Source organism: Cheilinus undulatus, linkage group 20 (assembly GCF_018320785.1).
Source record: "Cheilinus undulatus linkage group 20, ASM1832078v1, whole genome shotgun sequence".
NCBI classification, from domain to species: domain Eukaryota; kingdom Metazoa; phylum Chordata; class Actinopteri; order Labriformes; family Labridae; genus Cheilinus; species Cheilinus undulatus.
The window spans coordinates 22,771,881-22,789,141 of record NC_054884.1 but is presented as its reverse complement, the minus strand read 5'-3'; the positions used below and the strand labels follow the sequence as shown (position 1 = coordinate 22,789,141).

General features: G+C 38.1%; 1 protein-coding gene across 1 annotated transcript; it reads left to right on the top strand.

The window, feature by feature from the left end:
- Window positions 1-1,460: 1,460 nt before the first annotated feature.
- Window positions 1,461-17,185, top strand: smarcd2 (SWI/SNF related, matrix associated, actin dependent regulator of chromatin, subfamily d, member 2). The gene is made up of 13 exons (XM_041816506.1): window positions 1,461-2,034; window positions 3,809-4,002; window positions 5,922-5,964; window positions 6,079-6,201; window positions 8,322-8,441; window positions 9,055-9,150; window positions 11,800-11,901; window positions 12,007-12,168; window positions 12,515-12,612; window positions 12,848-12,983; window positions 13,553-13,675; window positions 14,130-14,231; window positions 15,706-17,185. Exons 1-13 carry the CDS (start codon window positions 1,882-1,884, stop codon window positions 15,757-15,759), a joined length of 1,506 nt encoding a protein of 501 aa, XP_041672440.1. The 5' UTR covers window positions 1,461-1,881; the 3' UTR covers window positions 15,760-17,185.
- The last annotated feature ends 76 nt before the right edge of the window (window positions 17,186-17,261 follow it).

Sequence of the window (17,261 nt, the reverse complement as noted above, 5' to 3'; positions counted from 1 at the left end):
GAGAGATTGCATGACCAACAGGGGAGGCTGTTGGTTCATTAAACTGCACGAGAGCTGCTTGACTCTGTATTATTTAATGCAGAGTATTTATTATCAATACTATGAGCTTTTTTCAGCGATCATAATGTAAAGATCTTCTTCTCATGCGAATGAGTTATGAGTTTTAAAAAACAAAGTTAATTCAGGTGGGTAATATAAAAACATTGTTCCTCTACTTTTGGTTCCTAGAACTGAAAACTGTCAGGGGTGGCAGTTATGCTGCCTTCATGTGCACCTCCTAAACTCTGACATCATAACTCTGCCGCTGTTGTGTATTCAAACAAATGCAGTATGTTGACACAAGTATTATTTTGACGTACTTGTACTGAATAATTTGAAGGTTTTTTATTCCTACTCAGAGACATTCTCTAGTTTTCTTTCCATTTATCAAACATGGTAATAGAGACGGTAAAGGCCATTGATACAAGCTATTATCAACAAGTAACATCATGAATTGTGATTTTTTTTGGTTCAAGTTGAAGCAGCTACGAAAGTCTAAATATAATAAGTAATACAGTTCATCGCTATCTGTTGTTAAAGCCAACTCAAAACGGCTTTATCGGTGTATTGTCACAACACATTGCTTCATTTTCTTGTCCTGTAATAGGGAAATTACAGTTTGTTGCAGGGGTTGTGTGTGAATTTGTTGAATACTTGTTTGAATACTTTAGCTAAATTGACTGAACATAAACATAAGGACTTGAAAGTATTCAAATAAGTATTCAACCAGTTTAGCCTCTACTCTTTTAGTATTTTGACATTCATGTCCTACTATTTTAATTAATTGATCACTGCTTCTTCTACAACTGAGTGTGTATGTGGGCATTTTCACCCTCATTGGTTTGTGTACAAGTGCTGTTGTTGTGTACATGTTTTGTGTTACCACAACAGTTTGGCAGTTTCCATGTTGGAACCTAATCGTTTGACCTCAGTTTTAAATGTGTTAGGGTTTCCGTATGCTTACATGAAATATAGTTTAAAATAATTTTGAGTGGTGATAAAATACTATCTGACTAAAAAAAATGAGCGAATGTATTGTCAAGATTTTTGGAAAAAATTGAAACTGCTTTACATATTCTGCTGTTATTTCCTGAAACTTGAAAATGCACGGTGATGCATGGGTTTTGTGTCATACGAGAGCCCGTGGCATTTTTGGGCTTACTAGTTGAGCTAAGCACATTTCCCATATGCAAAACGATATAATCTGTTAAGAGAACATGTTAAGCATGACATATGAGGTGCACATTTCGTGACAGAAAGGCAAATGTGGTGGACAGCAGTGCATGTGTGGTTACTGTCCAAATGTGTAAGATATTCAAATTTGATAACAATTCCACAGAATTTACAGCTCAACGTTAAGCAGAATAACCGTTAATTTGGAGTATCGCGATATCCGAGCTTCCTGAACGCAGCATCCAGCATAGAGTGCAGGCAGTTGCATGAATACTTGGTATTGATTTTAGACGCTCTGTTTGACGTGAAGTCAGGCGTTATCATATTTTCCAGCAGCCTCACGGTGAAATAGCTGCGGTGTCAAGACTGAAGAACAAGGGCAGGGGATGACAAACACCAGCAGCCACTATTTTGGGCTCCAAAACACAAGCAGACTAAGACAGAAGCAAACCCCGGAACTTGAAACGAGCTAACATTAGCTAGCTTTTTGTTGACAGTGTGCGTGCTGTCAAACCAGAACCAGACCTCATTTAGAGGAGATGTGGTTAGCCTGCTAGCTACTTATAGACAAGTATAAGTGGCTCCTGTTTTAGGACATTGTCAGACTGGTATTCGGAGAGAAATCTCAAAGGAGTTTCCTCTACTTTTAAACACTTGTGGACCTTGAGGATGGCATCAAGAGGAGGCTTCACGGGTCCTCCCATGAATCCGAATATGCACCCTATGACTGTTGGGCATGCTGCGGGCATGAGGATGCCAGGCATGCCCCAACCTCCAGCGGGATATCCCCGCAGCATGAGCACCGCTCCTCAATATCCACAGGTGGGTTTTCTGTTCAGTTTGTCTTTATTTGTTGGGGGAATGCAGTGAAAGTTGAGGACAACGTTATGTGACACAAGTTAAGACTTTTAAAACTTTATATTACTTTTTATACTTTTTTGACATATTAAAATATATCCTTAAATTGAGTGTAAAAGTAAAGTTAAAAGACCGCCCTCCTAATGTCAAAGAAAGTCGTTATTTTTTTAATGTTAAGGTGTGGACGCTACTTCCGCATTTGTTAATGTATGTAATCACCGACACCTGTAAATGTGGATAAATATTTTATTGTCGTGTTTTCAATTACGTAACGTCGTGTAGCTCCTTTTTTATAGTGTTAATTTAAAGTTAGTGTCACAGAAGAAACACTGTTTTGCATGTGTGAAAGAGAAACTCACGTGTTTGACCTCAGCACCCTGTCAGTTAACTAGAAAACAGAAGTGTTAACAGATACCAATCTGTCAGAGCTAAGCCTGCATACATTCATATTGGCTGTTTTACTAACAGGCAGTTGCCCTGGGGTCTTGTGCATCAAGGGGCCCCAGGTTAATCAATATATGTGTACATTAAATAATAAAGTACATCTCCAAAAGTGCCAATAATGGGCCAAGAGTGGATCAAAACCCCAACAGCAAGGTCCAAGACACTCAAAAAGCCCCCAAATGGCATGCAATGGATACAAATGTATGATCTGTAGTAGACTGATGGATATTAAGCCAATAGTGATCACATATTTTCTATTTTTTTTAAGTATAGACCTGGTCTAGAGACATTAAAATGTGGTGAGATTGGTCCTCTCAAAGAGCTGATAAACCACTGCTAGGTACTCGGGTATTTACATGTCACATTTGGGTATGTCCTGTAGTTCTCTGCAAGGCCACCTATGAGGAGGGGGATAAAGGGGCCTGGCCACATGGGGGGCCCTAGGAGGTCAGGAAAATCATGGTCCATTGCAAAGTTAGTCTGTGATAAACATAATTTATATTTGACCTGAATAATAAACACTCTGATAAAAGTGACAAAAAATGAATTCTATTATTTTTTTTTTGTGCTGTAGTGCAATATAGCCTTCTCAAAAGGTAAACCCCTTTTCTTAAAACAGAATTGCTTTTTTATTTGTGGTGGTAACAATGTGGATGAGCACATTGACTAAACTATTTGGAAAGTAATGTCTGACTTCATAGCTAAGACATGATGTGCACAAATGTCAGATACCAGAGAATAAAGTAGTAATTGAAACAACTTTAACTTTATATCGTAAGTGTTGGAAAGTGGTTAAGAGTGGCAAAAATAGGTAAAAATGGCAATAATAGGTTAAAAGATGCAAAATGGGAGAAATGGGTTTTTCAGGGGCCCTGCCAACTCACTAGGCAGGCGTGGTTCTCTGCTTTGCTACCTGAAGAGAGATCTTTCAAAGCAGCTTTGAATTAAAATGTGACTGATGATTCGAAGTTTTTTCTAAAAGCTTTGTTTATATTAAGAATAACTGAGAATGAATTGTTTAAAAGGGCAGCATAGCTTATCGAATGTAAGAAATTAAAACTCCTGATAAATATCCCAAATCCTTCAACAAATGCTGAAAAAATGAGTTATTCTAACTTAAATTCTTAAATCTGTTAGTTTTTAAAATTACCATCACAATGTGAGCATAAACCTACAGTATTCAAAAGAAATGTGTTTTTATAGGAGATGTTGTGGTTTGAATTAAACATCCGTTATTTTTGTAGAGTTTCTCTAAGCCTCAACTCAAGGCTCCCATTCCTCTTCTTGTCTCCAGCGCTCAGGGATGCCACCCAGTAGAGTGGGGGGCCCCCTTGGGTCGATGGGGGGTCAGCTGCCTGGTCCTTCTTACAGCGGTGGGAACATGTCCATGCGGCCAGGCATGGGGCCCCCGAGCATGGACCCCTCAAGGAAGCGGTTCCTTCATCAGCATCAACAGCAGCCAGAGGGGCTGGGAGGCCTCAGACGAGGGTAAAGTAGAAAGAAGTGAGAGTGGTGTGAGAGAGAGGAGAGAATGGGGTGGTGATTGACAAGGACAGCCTGGGGCCAAACTGGGGGGATAGGACTGCAACGGACTGTTTTTCTCCTTGTTTACTAAGGTGTGGAGTCTTCTCTCAGTGTGGAATTCAGTAAAAAGAGGGAAAGGACATTTCAAATAGCCTACGGTGACATTTTACAATAGTTAAGACAAATACGTTCAATATAAAAACAGAACATAGGGGAAAAATCCACTAGGTAGAGGATCAAAAACCTAATAATCAAAATTTTAATTTTTTAGGAATGAATGCCTAAAATAATTGCCAAATAACTTCATATCAACCTAATATTTTTTCAGTAAGATTTATTTGGGGGTGTTTTTTCTTTACTCGCAGGACTAGTTTCTGCGCATAGAATGCCAAACTCAAAGGCCATTTGGACCCTAATTTGCTTTTAATTGTTGATGGTTTGCCAGGCCAAATTGTTTTGTGACAAATGAAGCCTAGAGTTAGTTCATGCAGGACTGTGTAGTCATACGCCAAGCCGTGTTCAGCTGAGAGCCATCTGATCATAATTATAGTCTCTCAGCTCTCACAGCCAATCACAACTCTTTCTCTCAACACAGCGATGTATTTAGATATGTTGTACTTCTCACTAATCCCTACTTGCATTAATGCTGCTGCTGCTGCTGCTGCTGGAAAAGCTTAACCTCCTCCACCCCAGCCTCCTCCTTTATTGCAGAAAGCTTGATGCACAGTCATATTCAGATTCATGCTACTATGGATTTCTTAATCCTGAACTAATTTCATTGTATTCAGTACCCATTGTCATGAATGTATCTATCCATATGGGAGTTTCTACCCAAATTAAGTTGAACAAAACCATAAAATCATAAACATCTTTAACTCTGGGAAACTGTTTTACACTTGCACAAAACTCCAGAAAATTTTTGGGAATTTTCACGAAGCTTTTGAGCTGTTTGTACACAAACAGCTGAACTTTTCCAACCGGACATTTTCCGGATGTTTTCCTGCCAGCCACCTTAAAAATCCCTGCTGAAAACCGGGTTGTATTTTGCATAAACGCAGCAGTAAATATTCAGAAAAATGCATTGGATTTCATATTCACTGGCTAGTTGATACTGTGAATGCATGTGTGAAAACAAGTGAAGACTTAACATATCCTGCAAAATGCTGTGGAACTTAAAGCTCTAAAATCAGTCTTCTGATTTCAGTTTAAAGAAAACAGCATCATGTGATGATAGTTTTTACAGCAAGGAAAGGGACAGTTTTTAAAGTTGGCTAAATCAAGTAGAAGTTGTTTTTTTCAGAAGTTTTTGTTGACTTAACAACACTCTGTTCCCCTCTAAGTGTGTTTTTCTCCCTGCAGTCTGTTTATGAAGCCTCTGTTCTGTTGAAAGCTCAGTTCAGACAGACACGAGGGTCGGAGTATCTCATGACCGGCCTTTGCTTTCAAAGCAGCAAACACAAGCGGTTATTTTTGACTTCAAGCTGCTTAGTGATGCCACGCTTGTAAAGTGGCAAACAGTCAGCTCCACAATGAACTTCTTGTCCTTTAAGTTTTATCTCATAACAAAATTCTCAGTAAAGAAGGATTAGTGTGCCGCAGGGCTAGAGGCAACTTCCTAAATTCTCATTAAGGAGCTCGTGAATTAAATTAAGTCGTAATGGGGAGGAACTGTGTAATAAAATTAAAGAAACAGAGCGTCTTTTGTGAGGTCAGTGGTGATGATAAGTGAGGGCCTGAGGTGATCACACAGGGAGTTAATGAAGACATCACTTTGGCCAGCGTTTTATAATCAATCCATTAAGTTTTCATTAATAACTGATGATCAAAGGAACAAAATGAGTGTACTGAATCATCTTGTTTTTTTACTTTTCTGCTTTATTTAGGCCAAAGAGACGCAAGATGGCTGACAAGGTTCTCCCACAGAGGGTAAAGAAGTGTCCTACCTCCTGATCATACCTTAGATGGGTCCAATTTAATCAGTTTAAGGTTCCTTTCAATATTTACTTACAGTTTCTCTCTTTCTTTCTCTTGTTTTTTTAGATTCGTGAACTTGTTCCAGAGTCTCAGGCCTACATGGACCTCCTTGCCTTTGAAAGAAAACTGGATCAAACCATCGCCCGAAAGCGAATGGAGATCCAGGAAGCCATCAAGAAGCCCATAATGGTAATCTTAGTGATAAGACTGTCAGATTTACAGATAGCACAGCAATATTATCAGATAACTTTCAGTCATTCTCACCCATCATGTCCTCATTATCTGTAAAATATCAGCTGTGCTTTATTTAGCTCATTTTGTTGTAAAAGCAAAGAGCTTCAGCAGCTAATGCCCCAGAAATACAACTAATGGATAACTGGTTTATCCATTTACAGTGCAGCAGAACAAACTCAAGTTGTAAAGAAGTCAGGTAATTTTTTGCACTGTGTAAACAGTAAGTAAAGCAACATCAGGACCTTACTGAGGTGTTAGAGGTGTGTCAGCTCACTGTTCTTGAGTTTGTTTACAACTGACTGGTGTTTCAGATGGCCTAGTGGTTATGTTGCATGCCTAATGTACAGATGCTGTTTTCCTCTTAGCAGCTGAATCCAACCATGGCCAGTTCTGCATGTCAACCCCTACTCTCCTTTTTTTTCTATTTTCAGCTATCCTTTCTAAAAATGGCAAAAAAAAAATAGCCCAGAAGGCCTAAAATCTGGATTATAGGTTTCACTAGTGTAGAAGCTGCTGCCTGTTTATCGGTGTCCCTCTGAGGGAAAAAGTTTAAACTCTGCCAGCTATAATATGCTACTTGAGCTCTGAGCCTGTGGGGATCCTTGTGAAGTACAGTCGCACAGTCTTGAGTCTCTCTGCCCACCTCCCCTGGTCACTTGTCGGGGGCACAGCTCTTCTTTATGTGAAGGGAATGCTCAATGAAAAAAAGGTTGGGAACCACTGCTCTAGGCCAGTGGTTCTCAACTAGTCTAGCCTCAGGACCCACCACCACCTTCTAAATGAGCAATTGTGACTCAAATTCCTGAAAATGTCAACAACTTAAATGTATTTAATAGAGTATATAGAATCTGGTACCAACATGGTATACCAACACATACCTACTGAATTAAATTGCAGATTTCTGTGCTTCATTTTGGTACCCTGACATGACCCTCTCCAACTCTAAATGTAAGGCACTGAATGAGTTATGTTTGACCCTCTTACATAAAGAAGTTACAGCTTCTAATCATTTATGATTACAAGACAGCTTTATTTACCCACTGCCTTTTACCGTACTATTTCTCATAAAAGTATCAACACCGTTTAACACACACACACACTCAGGATGTACTCGATTCTTAGTAATGTGAATTGAATCCCATTTACACTGATGTCTTTGAGTCGATAGACTCTCCATGTTTTCCAGTGCTTGAATGTTTAGTGTGTGAAACAGAAGCAGGGAGGAGAATGAACCAAAGGCACTCACGAAACCCCAAATCTGGATTATACGCAGAAGAATTCAGCACAATAAAACTCCTTGTCTACAATGAAAGATATATTTTGTAGAAAGATGGCATGTTTTGCATTTATTGTGGATGCTGGATGTCTCTGCTGTCACATTTAACTAACTCATGCTTGCATTCTGTCATCTTGACTGCACTATTTTGGTAATAAAATCAGCTTAAAGTTCCTCTGAGGAGTTTTTAGTAGGTTATGAAACAGACTCAAAATTTCACTGATGTCTCTTTATGAGCTATAAAAGCAAATTAAACCATCAGTGTAATAATAGATTATTAGTATTTAGTTACTATGAACACCTGAAACTTCTGCTGCCATGGGGTAGCAGTCAGATAAAGTAAATCACTGAAAAGTGCGTCAACATTTCTTTTCATTTTTGACCACAAATATTCACAATGAGTGATGCGTTGGTTTGTTAAAAGATGACAAGATGTGATTAACAAAAAAAAAAAAAAACACTATGGACACATGTAAAGGACAAAATCAGCAAAGAGATACCACTTTTTCCACAGGAGGCACCAAATCAACACAAACCACACGTTCCTCCCAGGAGCTTTATATTATACCTATCTGGGCCTTAGTTTTGTGACTGGCTTTTTGAGAAATGTGTGCACTTATTAAAGAAAATTTGCTATAATATGTTTTTAATGATTATAACTATGAAGAGATTTTGCCAGATCTGCTTCCACCCATCTTTTTAAAAAACTCTGATTCCAATTTATCCATTTAGTTTGAGCAACAGTATTTACTTTAATTCCTGATGTATCATCTCATTCATCTTTTTTTTTTAAACACAGCAAAAACGTAAGCTCAGGATCTACATTTCCAACACGTACACCCCAAGCAAGCCTGAGGGCGAGGAGGCTGAGAAGGTGTCCTCCTGGGAGCTGAGAGTGGAGGGAAAACTTCTGGATGAGGTGAGAGAAAAACACTTCTGTTATGTCTGAATCTTTCTTTGCTGTTTCCCCATCGTCCTGGTGTGGTCTGACTCTGAGTACTTCAGTATTGTGTTTCTGAAAACTGTAGTCTCTCAGCTCTGTCTGGCCTGAGTCTTTGGCTCAGACCACGCAACCAGATGTTTACAGCTCTCCACCCCACAGTTTCTCACACGCACACAAACACACACATAGGCTCATGTTCTCTCTGGAAAAGAGGAATTGAAACCACTGGCCGTTACATACCATCCCCTCCCTCTATCTATCACTTCCAGCTCTGCTCATTGTGTCATCTGAGGCCACATGAAGGAGGATTTTTAATTTCTTTCCCTCGGTTGAGGCGTGCGTGGGAGTTTTTCATGGAGTAACGGAAAAAGAAAAGTAAGGAGAGGAGTGAGTGGGGTCATGTTGTGCAAACAGGCTTTGTCAGGGCGTGGGGTGAAACAGCTTTTTCTAGTTGTCTACACTTATATGCTTCGCCACCCCCAATGTGGTCAGAGCTGAACAATGCAGCTGCACACACTGACACAGCAAAACAAGAAGACAGAGATGGATAACAGTCCTGTTTCTCTGACTTTTCCCCCTTCTTTTACAGCCAGGAAAACAGAAGAAGAAGTTCTCATCTTTCTTTAAAAGCCTGGTGATTGAGCTCGATAAGGAGCTCTACGGGCCTGACAACCACTTGGTAGAGGTATGACGTTACACAAAAAGCATTTGATGGAACATTTTAGGGCATACTGGGATCAAAATGTTTCAGACCAAGTACATTTTTTCTGCCCTGGTCAGAAAGTGGTGTTCAGCTGGAATCATTAAAAGTGTTGGAACCAGTCTGAGCTTGTTTGACAGAGATGGGGAGGATTATGAAGAGCACTCAGTCCCAACATTTTGTTTGAGTTCATCCCACAGAAAGGGTTAAACCAGCCTTTGCAGTGTACACCAATGCAGGCCACAGTATCATACAAAGATGGACATCACACCACCACTTACTTCTGTTGTACAATCAATCAATCAGTCAATTAATCAATCCTTTAATAATGCCAGATTATAACTTAAGTTATCTCAAGACACTTTACAAAGAGCACAGGTCTAGACCTTTCTCTCTGTTGTGGCCTATTTTAGTAAAGACAAAAACCTTCCCTTTAATGAGCAGGACTGTTGAGCAGACCGGACTCATGTTGACAGCCCTCCACTGAAGCTGAAGGGGATGGAAAGGTCTAGGAGTAGGGGTAGGGGTGGGAGAAAAGCAGGAAGAGGAGGGGCACAAGAGAAACAGCAAAACAACAAATGAAAAACAAATTTATGGCTGCCATTGCTATGATCTTATCTCCCATTTTCTCATAAATTGCTATAACTCACATTAGCAGTAACAGTTATGTTGATAGTGAACAGAACAATGCATTATTAGCACTGGCAGCTAGGATGATAATGAAAATACCTATAAGAGGAGCGCTGACATACTGTGTTGGAGATGCCATTTGGACCTACGATATGCTCTATTTTTGGCATCTAATAAAAGGTTTAAAAGCTATTTAGAATAATTTGTGTTAGGGCATAAATCAGCATGATAATAAGTACTGAAACATAATCTGATTTTGCGAAAATTGTGTTTGGAGTTGGATTTTAAAGGTACAGTATGTAATATTTCACCTAGCAGCATTAAGCTGAATAAACTTGGTGAAAATTAAACATAACAATTATAAGTAGTCCTATCTAAATTAGTATTTCATCATCTGAATATTTGAAACTAATTTATTTTTTACATTTATTTTTAAATCTTGCACATTTCTGTAGTACCACAGAAGGGACCAGATAACAAATAGGCATTTTTTAAAACATTGTTTTTTTTGCCAGGGTTAGCATCAGAAGTTAGCATTGCAATCTTGAATCTGACTGTTAGATGCCACTCATATTCCAAGTTAAACACACTGTACCTTCAATTTTAACATTTGCCCAATATCACATCTGTTAATATAGAGGAGGCAGAGCTAATAACATATGCATCAACCAACCAGCAGAGGGAGCTCTAAACCTGTTGTCTTCGTGTTGAAGTAGCTATTGTAAGCAGTGGTGGAAAAGTACTGTACATGACTACAGTACTCAATTAAAGTACAGTTACTCTGGTTCAGACTAACTTCAGTAAAAGTAAAAGCACTGTCTATAAATCTACACAAGTAAAAGTAAGAATATTTGATTTAAAGTTTACATACTCAGTAGCTTCTGAGGAGTTGTACAGTAAAATATGATCTTTCCTTATTGGCAATACAGCAGTAGAAGAGGTAGAATAGGTTGTTTGGGTAAAGTCACACCTCCATTTTAAGGTAAATTATACAGCAACATTGACGGTGTTAGTTAAGCTCATATAGTGTTAAATTTGACACTTTAATAGTTCTTTATATCGGTTCACACTTCTTGCAGTTAAATGACAATTGAAAGTCTGAAATATTTTATAATATGACAAAGCTGCAGTAACTCTTGAAATCTGTGACAAGGTGGGTCTCCTATCAGTAACAAAGCAAAGAGTCCCACCTCATTGCAAGGCAGTGCAAACAGATGAAGAATGTTCTATGTGTTCCTAAAGTCACAGGTACTTACACTAACTCAGTAGGTAACTTCACGCATGGTGCAAATGTGTCTCACGTCAAAAACAACATTCCATCAGAAACATGAACTATAGAATCCCAGCAGGGATCATTGGGATCAACAGGCAACATCCAAACACAACTAAACACATCTAAATACTGCCCAAAAGCATGATGGGGAACACACATCCCCCCGGATTTGAAATGGCAGTGGGCAGAGCTTAGATCATTTGACTTTTCACAGAGTTTAACCAACACTGAAGACAATTTCTCTCGGAATGGAGTTAAAATTACATTTTAGGAATTAAAATCAACACTGTTTGACCCTGAGATACCAACACTCCCGTTTTTGCAGTGTACGGAAGCTGTTTTTGATGTGATGTGGAATCATTAGCTCTCAATGTGTTTCTGTGTAGTCAACAGAGGTAGGAAAAACTACAAGGGTATTGTACTCAAGGAAAAGTACAGTTACTCTGATTGAAACTTCCTTAAGTAGAAGTAAAAGTACTGATCTCAAAATGTACTCAAAAAGTACTAGTTCTCAGAAAAACTATTCAGGGTACAGTAATTTGAGTAAATGTAATTGGTTACTCTCCACCCCCGACTGCAAGGTCCATCTTTTCATTCTGACTATGATGCAAGCCAGGAATTAGAGTGGGGATAACAATATATGAAGCCCAACTTTGCATATTTTTCTGCCCTTAAAGCTGTGATTTTATTGAAGAAAAGAAATAGTGTTTTAACATATTTGTATCTTTCAGTGGCACAGAATGCCCACCACTCAGGAGACTGATGGTTTCCAGGTCAAACGTCCCGGTGACGTCAATGTCAAATGCACCCTTCTGCTCATGCTCGACCACCAGGTAGCACCCATTTCCATTGTTTGTTTTTTTTTTCTGGATAGAAGACCTGGATTATCTACACTTAATTTCCATTTATTTATTTATTTAATCTATTTTTTTGTCAAGCCTCCTCAGTACAAACTGGATCCACGACTGGCTCGTCTGCTGGGTGTGCACACGCAGACTCGGTCCAGCATCATGCAGGCTCTGTGGCTCTACATCAAGAACAACAAGCTGCAGGACAGTCACGAGAAGGAGTACATCAACTGCAACCGTTACTTCAGACAGGTGAGACAGGTTTGAGGCTATATGTAGCAGACAACACTCAGGATGGGACTTACAAAAACAGCTGAAGATTTTTATCTTTGTCTGTATTTTAGCAAATTTGCAGAGCCATGAAAATGTTAAAGGATTTTTTGATGATTTTCAACCTAAAAGTATTTTCATACATCAATACAGAGAAACGTAACATTGTATGTATCTTTTGAAGATTGTATAATTCATGATTAAACAGCCATGTTTATATTTCAGAATGAGGTTATGTGTTCATATTGTTGACTTAATGAATCACTTACACCATCAGATTCATATATTTGACTTTAAGTTTCTCTCTTTTCTTCCAAATAATGCTCAGATCTTTGGATGTCCCCGCATGAGGTTCTCTGAGATTCCCATGAAACTGGCTGGTCTGCTCCAGCACCCTGACCCCATCATCATCAATCACATGATCAGGTAGGGAAATGTGGATCATCAGCATGTTTGAATTTGCCCTTTTCAGGATGCAGAAGATACAGCCCTTATGAGAAAGATGCAGTCATATAAAGAGCTCTTTTTTTTTTTTTTTTTTTTTTTTTTAAGTATTTTGTTTTTCGGTAATCGAAGTTGGTCCTTGTCTGTGCTGTCAAGTTTGCATCAACGTCCTTGATTTTTTTAAACACTGTGTTGTCTGTGTGTCCTCTGTAAGCAGCGTGGACCCCACAGACCAGAAGAAGACAGCATGCTATGACATTGATGTGGAGGTTGATGACCCACTGAAGGGACAGATGAACAGTTTTCTGTCTTCTACGACCAACCAGCAGGAGATCGCTGCTCTTGAGATGAAGGTAAGGCCTACATATCACTGGATTTTACTGAATTAAAACATTTGGAGACATTTTATCAATGAGGTACAACAAAATTGCATCATTATTTTACTCCTTTTCGTTCACAACTTTCACTACTTTTTATGTCTGTCAGGGCCATTCTTGTAAACACAATATCTCAAGAAACCTTTGAGAGGTTTTCTTCAAACTTTGAAAAATTGTGATTTTGGAGGTCAAAGGTCGTTGTCAACGTGCATCATGTCCATCAAAAAAGATGTGTAAAAAACACATTTCCACATAAGCCACTCACATTAGTCCCTATAAGCCACATGTTTTATGTAGTAAGATTTATTCAAATTTGATATGATCACTTGGATGGGTTGCAGGCTTGCAGCTAATACCAGTTTGAGATGGCCTGCTTTTTAACAAACAGTTTTCCTAATGACTGGCAAATTATACATTTTTTGAAGAGGACTCGTCCCTTTCCTATGCACCTGTTCTATGAAATACATGTAAAAGTATAGTTTTACATTATTTAAAGAATAGAAATACATTTTTTTTTAAACATTTTCATTCTGTATTTTTTATAGATTCATGAGACCATTGAGTACATAAACCAGCTGAAGACGGAGAGAGACTTCATGCTGAGCTTCAGTAATAATCCGCAGGACTTCATCCAGGACTGGCTAAAGTCTCAGAGCAGAGATCTGAAGGTTTGCTTCTGCCACATTGTCTTTACAGGATGTCATATTCTGCTCTTTTTTTGAGTCAGAACTTCAAAAGTTGTATTCTACAGTGCCTTGTTTTGGCAGGGATAAGTGAAATACAGATTTTGCACTTACTAATAAAGACATGCTTTTAGATAAAGCTGTTTTACAGGATTCTGTGCTCCTGTATTGAAACAGAGCTTTATTTGACAGACAGATGTTAGAAATAAAAGAAGACTTATTATAGAGGAGCTCTTAGCTCAAATTAAAAGGAGACTTTAATGTTGGACTAAATGCCTCCAGTGGGAACAGCAATTAAAAAGTATTTGAAAATCCATCTGTTTCAGTAAAAACACTCTGACACTTTCTAAAAACCTTATCTTGGCATAGGGAATGAAACAGTTTAACATTTCCATGAAATCGTTGTTTCCTCATGATCAAACATTGCCTTTGTGCTCAGTTGATGACGGATGTGACTGGAAACCCTGAAGAAGAAAGGAGGTCCGAGTTCTACCAGGCACCCTGGGTACCTGAGGCAGTTGGCAGATATGTTTACTCAAAGGTAAGGAATAACCAGAGGAAATTCACAGAAGTTATCATCAAAAGTAAACATGGTAACCTGTGAAAAGCGTGATGGCCTATCCCTGGGATGTCAGCATGCCTTCTTATTATCGTGATTGTTCATACAACTGCTGTGTTTAAGTATTATAGGTCATTCATTATTATAAAGTTATGATTCATGTGATTCAAACCATAAACAATTTAAAGACCAAACCAACGTAGCAGCCCTAATCTACATTTTCATAAGACTACCAACAAACAATGATTTGTAAAGTCATTTAACTTACCATTTGAGGCTCTACTGTACTCTCTTTAGCACAGTACTGCAACAAAAAAGGTCCTTCTGCATCAGAAAAAAAACTTTTGTGATACCTCACCAGTCTAAAGAGCTCAGGAAGTACTGAATTCACAAGACAGTCTGCCTGCAGACCGTTCATGTGAGACGCTGTATATCTCAAGACAGAAATACATGCCTAAACATGCCTTGAAATAAACTGGAATAAACTTCTGTTAAGGGTTAGGGTAATGGTTAGTATACCAAAAATTAAAAACCTGATGACATAACATTCAATAGAGCTGAGCAAACAGTAAAAGAAAAAACTCATCCTCCATGAAAATATTCAAACATAGCAAACACAGCTTACATAGTTTCGTTAGCTGCGTAAATGATGTAGCTAACAGAAATACATAGGTAATGTAGGCAAAGCTAAGCTCAGTAAGTAGCTACATATGCTATGTAGCTACAATTTCTGTGAGGTAAATTACCATTAGCTACATTAGCTAGAGCTAACTTAGACATAGATAACAGTGCTTCATAGCAACGTAACTATGTAGCTAACAACGCCAAAGCTGAGCTCACAACCAGGCATGCTCACATTCACACCTACGGCCAGATTTAGAGTCACCAATCAACCTAACAAGTATGTTTTTGGGGAATCATAAATATCAAGCATGTTTGATAATCATAATAATATAATCATAAATGATTCGCGGTCTGGGAGGCTATGAAGCGATTTGGAGCAGTAAAATAATCACAGTGGCACCACACACATAAGGATTATTCAGACAAATAATTGTTTACAACGAGGCTCCACTTGGGATACGCCCCCACGATCGACGGGGAGGCAAATATTGCCTCAAGTTGGACTTAAAATCCTGTAGTGTATGGCCGACCTTAGTCTGTAATGTAGTTATTTCATGAATGTAACTACCAGATTTAGTCAATGAATAAAGTTAAATTTAAAAAAACTAATGATTAAAAACTAGAGGTTAAAATTTTTTCACACTTGTTTTTCAAATTAAAGTCCATATTAAAACTCCAAAAGATACAAATGACTTATTTAAATCCCATATTTAACCAGTTAACAGACTTAGAAACAGCTCTGGGAATAACACAGCTAATGCACTGCTAATTCTGGGCATCAGATTCTCAGTATGAGATTTGAAGATTTTTGATTATACTCTTTTTGTTTCAGGTGCAGCAGAGAAGACAAGAACTGGAGCAGGTGTTGGGGATCAGACTCACCTAAAATCCAGAGGAGTCACGCCTGAAATTCAATTCATTAAATGTTTTTTTCTGATCAAAACAAATTGGAAAAAAGCTGGAAAAAAAGCTGAAGTTGAAGCTTAGATGTTCATAGAGCCACCCTCATTTTATCCAGAAAAGCAGCTTCTAAATATCTGGTTTATATCCCAATGATAATGAAACTACAGCTGAGAATTTGGGACCAAAGTGCTGATTTACATCCTTAAAACTATGTTTGCCTTGCATTGTTGTTGTTTTATTTTTGAGCCTGTTGCCTTGTTTTTCAGTATGTTCTGCTTATGGTACATTTTTTTCTATAATGTATAAAGAATCGGTGCTGTTCAGGTGTTTGTTTCACCGTTTGTGCTATTTAGAAACTCTGTTTATTTCTTAAAGCCATAATCTTTAAACAAAAAAAAAAACAATACTTGATGTCTGGTTACTGGGTTGGCAGAGGTAGAATAAAATCTTTCATTTAAAAACAAAATAATTTACAATAGAAATATATTTAGAATTCTAAAATAAATTCAGAAAATATAGATTTTCCTTTAAACTAAATAAGGAATTCTTAAGATGCCTTACAAATTATAGGGACCAATGAAAAGAGAGAGGAATATTGTTTTAAAATGAAACATTTATTTGCTGCACAAGGGAGTAGGGTTTCTATGAAAAGCTCTACTTTGGGAAAATATTGAGCCTCTTATTTTGAAAGGACAAAAGTCCACTGTGTCCAGACATAAGTCAGCAGCTTTTTTTGCTTCTGTAATGTTTACATGTTGTTTTTCATTTATGTAGTTCTATCTAACCCTTACTCTGCCACACAGAGGGACTGTGGCTAGATTTGTTTAAACTAAAGGGTTTTGCCTTACCTCCTGACATGGTTAAACTGCTATGAGAATATAAGAAAGATGTTTTGTATCAACTTTACAAATCACCAAACTGTTGTGTACAGTTTAGAATTGTGTGGAAACGCTGTTTTGTGAAGCTTTTCTATGTGGGGATCTCTTACATTTCTTTAAACATTCCAGGTTAAGAAATATCACTGTGCCAAATTTGTCTTTTGAAGACGGCACTTACAATTTGAGACGTGTGTACAAATATTTTTGTACTGCCTTTTTTTGTAATATGTTTGCATGTTGCGCATCAATCAGAACCCTTTATCTTTTATACATCAGGAGTATTTTTTGCAATAAACATCTCAAATGTTTTTTATACTGTGTTTTTGTAGCATGTAAGTTTACAAAATGTACTTATTTTGTATGATCCATTCCCTTTACAGGTATCGTTAATTACAGTGTAGGTTTACTCTTGGTCTTGACTGTGAAACCTCAGCCGTGTGATCAAAGCTGGAGTCAGGTCATGAGTTTGCATGTTAGGGCCGGTCTAGAGCAGCCGTTTCAACAGGTACAGCTTGTCTTTCCTGTCTCAGAGTTCTCAAATAAAGGCCGAGCAAACACATCCAGCTCAACACAGACCTGTGTCTCAGCTTATGACCTGACAATTACA

Coding starts and splice junctions, on each gene's coding strand:
- smarcd2 (XM_041816506.1), top strand. CDS start 1,882: ATGGCATCAAGAGGAGGCTTCACGGGTCCTCCCATGAATCCGAATATG. Junction 5,965..6,078: donor ACAAGGTTCTCCCACAGAGG/GTAAAGAAGTGT, acceptor TTGTTTTTTTAG/ATTCGTGAACTTGTTCCAGA. Junction 14,232..15,705: donor GCAGATATGTTTACTCAAAG/GTAAGGAATAAC, acceptor TTTTTGTTTCAG/GTGCAGCAGAGAAGACAAGA.